General features: G+C 39.4%; 1 protein-coding gene across 1 annotated transcript; it reads left to right on the top strand.

Moving 5' to 3' along the window:
* Positions 1 to 1,247: 1,247 nt before the first annotated feature.
* Positions 1,248 to 7,866, top strand: LOC109155344 (probable pectinesterase/pectinesterase inhibitor 58). Its single transcript, XM_019303029.1, has 3 exons — positions 1,248 to 1,589; positions 1,716 to 2,376; positions 5,624 to 7,866. Exons 1-3 carry the CDS (start codon positions 1,248 to 1,250, stop codon positions 7,864 to 7,866), a joined length of 3,246 nt encoding a protein of 1,081 aa, XP_019158574.1.
* The last annotated feature ends 2,963 nt before the right edge of the window (positions 7,867 to 10,829 follow it).

Genomic DNA, 10,829 nt, shown 5'->3' with positions numbered 1-10,829 from the left:
CACCATTTCTAATTCCCAAATTCTGATATTGAGCTGCGTATTTGTTTCTGTGCTATAAGTCAGAGATATAACGATACCCTGGTCGTTAAATATCTTTAAGATAGTGTTGTCAAACACGACACAAAACGCTTCTGATTTTTTGTACTAAAGCAACGACACATCGCGAACTTCCTTCCAGGTATTTATTTTTGTTGTTACGCACAACATATGTTATTCCACAACTCTTACTCTTATTATATGCTATAACTCTTATTGAATGTCATTAAAGTTACACTTTTTTGCATGATGCATGTTCCGTTGTTACTCAACCCTTGATATTGTATTATAAATATTATATGGAAATTTTGGGGCCGGAGTTTAATAAGTTCTAATTTAAATTTACACTTACATCATCAAAATCTATTTATACACTTATTCTTAACACACAACATGAACATGATTTTTAAATAGGTTGGTACAACAGACATGTTTAGTTAATAGGTTTTAGATCCACAGGGGTAGAATATGGCATGATAACTTGTGTACACTCATTATACATATTAATATGCATGATTTGTTTCAAGTAAAATTTTGAAAAAAAAAAAAAACATATTAAAAAATTTACAATTAAATTCATCAAAATAGTAAAGATATTAGATTCATAATAAAAATCTAAAATCATAAACTAATGATTAATTTAACGGGCTAAGTTGATTGACCCTTTTGAAGACACAAAATTTTATGGGTTCTTAACAAGTCAACTTTTAATGAACCCAGATACAACTCACTCATTATTTTTGTGTTTGGTTTTGTAAGGTATAAAAATTGTAAGTTCTATTAAAATGAAAAGAAATTGTTAGATGAATGACTTTTAAATGTTATTAAGGACAGTAAATGCATCACAAAACTTGTTTCCTTTATGTACCAAAGCGATTTGAAAGGAGTAGCTTGAAACAATTAGGATCACCCATCATTTCCAAGTCATTTGTACCCTAGCTATAATTAAGTTTAAAACGAAGAATTCTCACATTTTGTCGCTTTTCACTTTGTTTTCTCCCAAGAATCTTTTTTTTTTCTTCTTTTTTTCTTCTTTTTTTCTTTGTTGGTAACCAGAATAACTGTCTTTCACAATGTTATAAAAAAAAAACCTGCTTCCCTCCCATTCTTGTTTTCTGACATTTGGAGGAGAGGGTCAAGCACCTCCTTGAGCCCTTCTCCAGCTTCAATTCGCAGGTTCATAATAAGACCACAAAAGAAAACCAGGAAACATGTCGAACAACGTGATTGTTATGGTCGTCTGCTCTGTCCTTCTGCTGGCAATGGTGGTTGCTCTCACTGTGGGTTTCGGGCGTTACGATTATAAGGAGCGCAAGGAGGTAAACTCGTCGGAGAAGGCCATCAAATCCATATGCCAACCCACCACGTACCAGGAGACTTGCATCGAGAGCTTGGAGTCGTCTCCGGCCTCCAATACCACGAACCCCAAGGAGCTAATCCAAGCCTCCCTCGAAATCACCATTCATCGCCTTCGCGACGCCATTAAGAAGTCCAGGCATTTGAAGGAGTTTGTGAAGGACCCGAGATCGAAAGGGGCCATGGATGATTGCCAGGTATGCTAAGCCTATATGCACTAGTTGACATTTTCTAATATATATTTCCTATTTGTATTCCAGTAGTTCCAGCTACTTCTCCTCATCTGTACTCTATTTATACTTGGTTCGTTTTATCTCAACAAGCTCCTGGCGAAACGTGCCGTGAAGGATTTGGTCAGGACGTTCGAACAGTTCAGCGAGTTTGATCTCTCGGATTTGGATAACTGGCTAGCGGATTTGAAGACATGGCTTAGCGGTTCGCTCACGTACCAAGAAACCTGCCTGGATGGGTTCGAAGGCACCCCTGGAGACCACCAGGGGAAGATGAAGCAGCTTCTCAACACTTCCATGCAATTAACTAGCAATGCCTTGGCTATGGTTACCGAAATCTCTTCAGTTCTCTCGAATTTGGGTGTGGAAGGGGTGAGCAGCTCCGGCAAACGGCGTCTCATGGGACACCGCGGGGATGATATGACCACGGGCACCACCACTACCCCGGACTGGGTGGACCCGGGCCGGCATAGGCTGCTAACGGCGAAGAGGGCTGAGATCAAACCCGACTTGGTTGTGGCCAAAGATGGGTCGGGGAAGTACATGAGCATAAATGAGGCGTTGGAGGATATCCCAAGGAACAAGAACAAGACATTTGTGTTGTACATCAAAGAGGGTGTTTATGAGGAGAAAGTCGTATTTTTCCGCAACATGACACATTTGATGATCATGGGTGATGGTCCAACCAAGACCAAAATCACTGGAAGCAAGAATTACATTGATGGGGTTTCCACTTTTCACACTGCAACCGTCGGTATGTAAGTAGTTCTAATTATGCATGCATATACGTATTTGTCATTGTGTTGATTGGGTGCATGTTTATGGTTTAACCTATATATGATTCCAGGCGGTCCCTGTTTGGTAAATGGGCTGTTAGCTCATAGCAATTAGCTGATTGGATTTGAGGGTATGACTAGTTGATAATATTAGCTGATTATGACCCTGTTTGGTAAATGGCTGTTAGCTGTTAGCTATTTGGTTAATTAGAGGGTATAACTAGTTGATAACATTAGCTGATTGTAGAAAGTGTTTGGTAAATGAGCTATAAGCTGATAGTTGTTTGATATAATTTCTTTTCTCAAAAAGCTAATTGAAAATGCTGTTTTGAGTATCTTTTTGAATTTTAGCATTTTGGGGTTGATTTTTTAATCAAGTCAAACAATTAATAGTGGTCAAATAAGCCAAAATTGGCAGATAGGCTAATATTTTACCAAACAGGGCCTATATGTAGAAAGATGTTTGGTAAATTAGTTGTTAGCTAATAGCTGCTCGGTATAATTTCTTTTCTCAAAAAGCTGATTAACGAAACACTTATATTAACTTTTTAAACAAGTCAAACAGCTGATAGTGATCAAATAATCAAAAAATTGACTGATAAGCAAACTATTTTACCAAACAGAGCCTTTATATATTATAAATACAACTGCAAAGGAAATGAGTAAATTGTAAGGATTCTTGGTGAGTCAAAAACCAATAAATATTTAGTTTAGTAAAGCATCAACTAACACATATTACATTACATGAGGAGTTTTACTATATAGACTCCCAAAATTTTACTCCCTCATTTATACTCCCTGAGGTGGCAATCCAGGATTGGTTATTTTCATCATGTGGGTCCACAGAAAAATGTCTACATCAAGACATGTGAGAGAGGGAGTACAAGTTGAAAGTTTAAAATGGGAGTACACCAAGTATTTTCCTTGCATGACTTGTGATGATGTCATATTTAATTTGGCAGTCCATCTACGTGACTCAATTATAGACAACCTCGCCAAGGTCAGGACAAGTAAGGGAAAAGGCCTTAAGAACCATGGACATCGTTACATAAGACAAGTGAGTCGTCTAATCCATTGTCACTCGGGACACCTAACTGTTGATCTCCGGATATGCCTAGACTCAAATTACAATTGTTCTATACTCTCATAGTTAGGACTTACTGTGAGAGGAACCGTCACTAATTAAACAGGTTTGCGATCCATTAGCTCCTTTCGTAATGATTAGATGCATTTTGATCGAGTCCAACATAGATAGACAATAATAGAGATATAGTTGTTCTCCTAAACTATATATATATATATATATATATATATATATATATATAATTAGGTTCTGGTGCGGTTGAAGTGCAGGTGCGGTTAAATCTGAGTCATTGATCTTGCTTAAATCAATGTCCAGAATTATCAAAATTAAAAAAAAAAAAAAAACGTGGTGGCAATTTGGTAATATTTGCATCTAGGTCAAATTTAAGGTGTCTGTGTTTTGTGCTTAATGTGCGTGTGGTTTATGCTTAAGGTGCATGTGTTTTGTGCTCAAGGTGTGTGTGTTGTGTGCTTAATGTGAGTAGTTGTTGAAACTTAAGGTGCGTGGGTTTTGTGCTTAAGGTGCACGAGTTTTGTGTTTAAGGTGCGCGCGTTTTGTGCTTAAGGTGCGTGGGTTTTGTACTTAATGTTAGTTGTTGAAACTTAAGATGCGTGGTTTTCCTTCTTGATGTGCGTTGTTTTCCTTCTTAAGGTGTGTGATTTGTATGCTTAAGGTGCGTCAGTTGTGTGAAACTTAAGGTGAGCATTTGAAAACATTAGGTGTGTGGTTTATGTTCTTAAGGTGCTTTGTTGTGTGTTTAATGTGCGTGGTTTGTGTACTTAAGATGCATGGTTTGTGTTCTTAAGGTGCTTTGTTTGTGCGTTTAAGGTGCGTGATTCGTTTGTGTACTTAAGGTGTGCCATCTTAATGCTTAAGGTGCGTCCTTCGCACAACCGCACGGGAACCCTTCCCCGCACTTGAATCCTTCCCTATATATATAGAAGTTGTACGCGGACAAATCTAAGCTGTCAGTATGTGTATGACTATGATTTTAGGGGTGTTTAGATTTATTTTTTATTTTTTATTTTTTATTTACAGAGGGGTACTATGTTAATTTCGTTATGTGTTTTGAATGCTTATGCTAATGTTATGCTTGATTTTAGGAATTTAATTTATGGTAAATTTAATTCATTTGCAGTTATAATCTTCTTCCTCACAGCTGGTTTTTTGTTGTATGTGTGCACCTTACCATGACCTAGTGTGCACTTTGTGTTCATTTAATGTGTGTGCGCATTGTAAACTTGATGGGTGTGCATTATAGTACATAAGTGTGTGCATTACTTTGTGGTGTGTTTGCATCTAATGATGTGTTTGTACACTAATTAAGTAAATAATCAACATAGTTTTTTATCAATATTTTTCTTTGTTGGTAATGGTGCATGATGTGTATGTGTGCATTTCAATGTGCAATGTAGAAGTGTGCACACGATTCCGACGGCATTCTATGATGCGCACTAACACAATTGCCCAGAGCATAGCAGAGCACAACATCCCTTCTATTGTCTTTTGCTCCACATGTTTATCTCGCTAAATTAAAGCACCGGACAATAACAAAACAATCATATTTTAACTCATATTAATCAGCATTATGTTCCACCACCAACTTGCTGATTTTGTTGCTGCTTTGTCTATTTCGACGGATGATTCAAATTTAGCTTGGATAGATTTGTCTCTTAATTTATATTTCTAGGCGATTTGAATTGATTAGGCGGATGTGTTTAGAGTATTGACTTTTAATCATAAACATTGATCACTAATTATGTATGGCTACAATTTGTCTAACAATTTTTACGTGGGAGAAGATTCTCATGTAAGTATGACTGTGTGCGTGTGTATATATATATATATATATATATATATATATATATATATATATATATATATATATATATATTGTTGTTTTTTTTCTTACCTCACATTGAGTAACAAAGAATCCTTAAAATTACTCTCATTTCCATTGCATTACATTAAAGAGTCATTTTTATAGCAAAGTTTATGACTTTTGTTGGGGTACATGTTAAATAAACACTAATAGTATCCATTGCATGTATATTGCCTACTAACAGGTGGAAATCTTGCATATCCTGATTTTGATTGTTATTAACAATTTCTGTTGATCCAATAACTTAAATAAAATGTAGCTGCGTTGGGAGATTTTTTCATGGCAAGAGACATTGGATTTGAGAACTCAGCAGGGCCGGAGAAACACCAAGCTGTGGCACTGAGAGTCGGGGCCGATAAGTCAATCTTCTACAATTGTCAAATGGATGGGTACCAAGACACTCTTTATACGCACACCTACCGTCAGTTTTACCGCAACTGCATAATCTCCGGCACCATAGACTTCATCTTCGGCAACGGCGCCGTCGTGCTTCAGACCTGCACCTTTGTAGTTCGAAAGCCCATGGAGAATCAACAGTGCATTGTTACGGCTCAAGGCCGCATAGACCCACGCCAACCAACCGGCCTCGTCTTGCAAAATTGTAGCTTCGTGGCTGACCCGGAGTATTACCCTGTCCGGTCCAAGCTCAAATCGTACCTGGGCCGGCCTTGGAAAGAGTACTCTAGGACTATAATCATGGAGTCCTTCATTGACGATTTGATCCAAAAAGAGGGATGGTTGCTGTGGAATGGAGATTTTGCGCTGGATACACTTTTCTATACTGAATATAACAATAGAGGGTCGTCTTCTAGTAAGGAGGAGCGTGTGAAATGGAAGGGAGTGAAGGAGCTTCCCTTGAACAGGATTGAACGGTTCACGGCAGCGCGGTTCATCCAGGGCGATGTATGGATTAAGTCAACTCGGCTTCCTTACAACCCGGGTTTTATTTTCCCGCCACCCAAGCACAACCCTGCTGTTAAATACTCGCCAGTGATGCCTGATGAAATCAAAGATATGGGTGCTAAAGAAAAGGCTGCCTACGATCCTCCTAAAGCAACCCCGCCACCGCCTAGTCAATTTTCAGTTTCTTCAATTTTTGGTGTGAGTGGGGGATCACCTCCTACCCAAGAACCAGCTAATTCTTCCAACCAAACTTCACCACCAACTTCCACTCCGGTTCACCCATCGCCTGAATCCACAAGCGGTTCAAGTTCAGCTCCGGTTCAAGCTCCAGCATCATCACTTGGTTCGGTTCAGGCACCACATCAATTCTCAACTACTGGACCAATTTCAGTTACTCCCATATCAGCTCCTACTCTAGCTTTTGCACCAGCTTCCAGTCCAACGACATCTCCTCAATCATCAATTTCTCCGGTTTCAACTCCGGCTGAAGATACTGCATCAACTTCTAGTCCGTCATCACCCGGTCCGGTTCAGGCATCGCCTCAATCCTCAACTGCTCCAGTTCAAGCTTCTGCATCAACTCCTAGTCCGGTTCAAGCACCTGCTCCAGCCTCAGCTCCAGTTTCAAATTCGGCTTCTACATCAGTTCCCAATCCAGCTAGACTTGGTCTGGTTCCGAATTCTTCTCCCGCTCCAGTTCCTACACCAGCTTCTACCCCAGCTCCAGCTCCGGCTGGGCCATCAACACCTCCAAGCTCAACACTGATATCAGCTCCAACTCCAGCTCCCACTCAAGCTTCTACTTCAGCTTCTAGTCCAGCACCATTAGCCCCCACTCAAGTTCTAGTTGCAGCTCCACCTGGAAACCTGGCTACTCAAGTTCCGGCAGCGGCTCCACCTGGAAACTCGGCTACTCAAGTTCCGGCAGCAGCTCCACCAGGAAACTCGGCTACTCAGGTTCCGGTAGCGGCTACTCCTGGAAAGTCGGCTACTCAAGTTCCGGCAGCGGCTCCACCTGGAAACTCGGCTACTCAGGTTCCGGTAGCGGCTACTCCTGGAAAGTCGGCTACTCAAGTTCCGGCAGCGGCTCCACCTGGAAACTCGGCTACTCAGGTTCCGTCAACGGCTCCACCAGGAAACTCGGCTACTCAGGTTCCGGCAGCAGCTACTCCTAGAAACTCAGTTACTCAAGTTCCGGCAGCGGCTCCACTAGGAAACTCGGCTACTCAGGTTCCGGCAGCGGCTACTCCTGGAAACTCTGCTACTAAGGTTCCGACAGCAGCTCCACCAGGAAACTCGGCTACTCAGGTTCCGGCAGCGGTTACTTCTGGAAACTCGGCTACTCAAGTTCCGGCAGCGACTCCACCTGGAAACTCGACTACAGAAGTTCTAGCAGCGGCTCCACTTGGAAACTCGGCTACTCAGGTTCCGGCAGCGGCTTCACCTAGAAACTCGGCTACTGAAGTTCCAGTAGCGGCTCCATCAGGAAACTTGGATACTCAAGTTAAAGTAGCGGCTTCATCTAAAAACTTAATAACTACTCCTTTGACTCAAACTAAAGCAGGTCTTGGTCCTAGCCCAGAAGCAGGAAATCAATAATCCAAAAGTTCAGGCTGGACTTTTGGAAATTTTTGACAAGTTTAATGGATATATTCAATTTTTTTTTTGATCCCTTAACTCTAGTTGTGTTTATAGTCTTTGCTAGTTTCCACAATCGTGTAGTAGAAGTAAGCATGCATCAATTAACCATTAATTTAAGTTGTCTGTAAAATTGTAGGAGCCAATTCAATCAAGTTCGATTCAATTGCCGTGATTATATTACACATACGATCAATAGCTATGCTATGATTTTAGATGTCATCTCTTCTCATGATTATTATTAATTGGGAAAATTGTAATTTATGCCCTGTAAGCACATAATCCACGTTGAATCAATTAATACGCGGTAATAAAGGATAATCCCATTAACCTCTAGCCATAGTTTGCGTTTTTTATTGCCTGAATCCGTTGTCCGTTGAATAGGAGTTCCTCGGGCTGCTGTGAAATCACCGTAAACCAGAAAAGTGTTTCTCTCACTTCTCTTAGTTACTTTAGATGGTGTATGAGTCGTCAACTGAGCAGTGAGAGGACTTAGGAGTTTAAATACATACATCCAAGGTTGAAAAATTCGCTAGGCGCTCTCTAGGCGCCTGGGGACTGCCTAGGACGCCTAGAGCGATTAATCGGCGCCTAGGCGGGTGCCTAGGGCGCCTAGGTGGCCGACCGCCTAGCGCCTAGAAGCCGATTAATCGGCGCCTAGGCGCGATTTTTGCAACACTGCCTACATCCCATCAATGTAGGCAACCAATTACCTAATGCTGACTAAGTTCTAATACTTATTCAGTCTAATAGTTTACACCAAATAAATTACTTAATATTATTATTATTGTAACACCCCACTTTTCTTAAACTTAATTAACAGACTAAACCTTTAAAGATAATCTAAAGCAGCGGAATAAACTTTACTAAGCAACTTAATAGAGGTGTCACCGCCACAATAACCCTTCACGGTGATTGCACAGGCTAAAGATAAATCAAACTAAACATTAAAGTCTACTAACATCCAACAAAGTAGGGGATAAGACCCTGGTGTCCAACACCATCAAAACAAGGGTAGTCAACTACAAATCTCAAAAAGTAATAACATCAAGAGTTTAGACTACAACTAGCTATCTATGCTAATCTAGTCTAACTCGTACTCTCTCAAGAACGGGGTCCACCTGAAAGGGGTTAACAAACAACAAGTAGAAAACAAACCCGTTAGCACGAAGCTAAGTATAACGCCACTCAACCTTGTAAAGTACTACAGTATATACTTTTGGAAAACAGTTTTCTCATACTTAGATCAAGTATTCTCAAACACTTAAGAAACATATAAACATGCTCATCAGGGTTTCTATATGCTTGCAACCTAATTATTCAAATAGGCATGCTTTCACAAATATTTAACTTATCAACAAACTCAATAAGCGATCTTGTGCTATCCTAATAATCTCAAATCGATCTCATGCTATCATATACTCATCATGCAATCTCATGCAATCATATAATCTATAAGCAATCTCATGCTATCATATACTCAATATACAATCTCGTGCAATTATATAATCTATAAGCAATCTCATGCTCAATATGCAATCTCGTGCAATCATATAATCTATAAGCAATCTCATGCTCAATATGCAATCGCGTGCAATCATATAATCTATAAGCAATCTCATGCTCAATATGCAATCTCGTGCAATCATATAATCTATAAGCAATCTCATGTTATCATCTTGATCATGCAATAAAATGAACATGATGCTTTAGTATAAGTATAGATAGATATACATATACACTCATTTGTAAAAAAAATATTTTTCTGTGGAGGTTTCTTAGAGCCACAGTGACTCGCTTTGCTCTTCTTTTCTAGAGTCTCAATGACTCGCTTTCTTTAGAGCCGTAATGACTCGCTTTCTTTAGAGTCGCAATGACTCGCTTTCTTTATACTCGTGGGCGATGTAGGACTTCACCATGGTGTGAATGAACCTATTGGGCTCAGCATCTAGCGGGCCAATTTCTCATCTCGCCCACAGATGCACTCTATTGGGTTCTTTTCTCAAACTCTGTGGAATTAGGTATCGAACTATCAGTGTGCACACCCCCTGATCAGGATTCCAAGCCTGGCGGGCAGTTTCCAACCTAGTAACTCAGGAATATCGACCTCGTTACTTCATATCGGATCACAATGTCCGTTTCTTTCTCTTTTCTTCCGAAAGGACATAGTCCTAACGGTCCTACAAAACAAGGTTTTCCTCACTTTAGATAAATATAGATATAACCCATGCAATGCCGCAATCTTATGCAACAACTTTATTTATGCAATCTTATGCACATTATAGCTTCTCATCAACTTCGCTTTTCTCATAAATTGGAAATCAAGTATAATGTCATTTCTCAATGCAACTAGATAGTGATTTTTCCAGAATAGATATAAGTTTGGAAAATAGTATTTAGTCTCACTTTGGCCACTTATGAATTTTAAACATGGTATGCTCAATTATGCACTTAACTTTAGGACATGCCTCAATTTCAATTCTCTGAGAATTCTCAACAATTTCTTAAACATGCTTGTAATTCATAATTAACAAATCTTCTTAGCAAACTCTTAGCAAGTAGTCAACATGCACTTGAATTCAAAATACTCAACTTATACTCATATACTGCAAGTATAGCATTCAAGGAATATATGCTCTGTATGCTTCTACTCATGTGATACTCTTGGCAAAATTCTCAACTAGGCATAATAGACATTTAGGCATGCTTTTCTAGCAAAACTTAACAAATATTGATCATCTTTCATTATCTAACAACCATATAATTGTCATGCTTCTTAAACAAATAGCCAAGAGCCAACACTTAACATTCTCATTTACTGTAAATGTTCTAGACAAAATCTGTAGAATTCATCTTCACAATTTCTATCACAAAAAAACTCATTTCTACTCAAAATTCAATGAAATCAAATTATAATCGTGCGT

Source organism: Ipomoea nil, unplaced genomic scaffold (assembly GCF_001879475.1).
Source record: "Ipomoea nil cultivar Tokyo-kokei standard unplaced genomic scaffold, Asagao_1.1 scaffold2701, whole genome shotgun sequence".
NCBI classification, from domain to species: domain Eukaryota; kingdom Viridiplantae; phylum Streptophyta; class Magnoliopsida; order Solanales; family Convolvulaceae; genus Ipomoea; species Ipomoea nil.
This window is presented reverse-complemented; position numbering and strand designations above follow the sequence as displayed.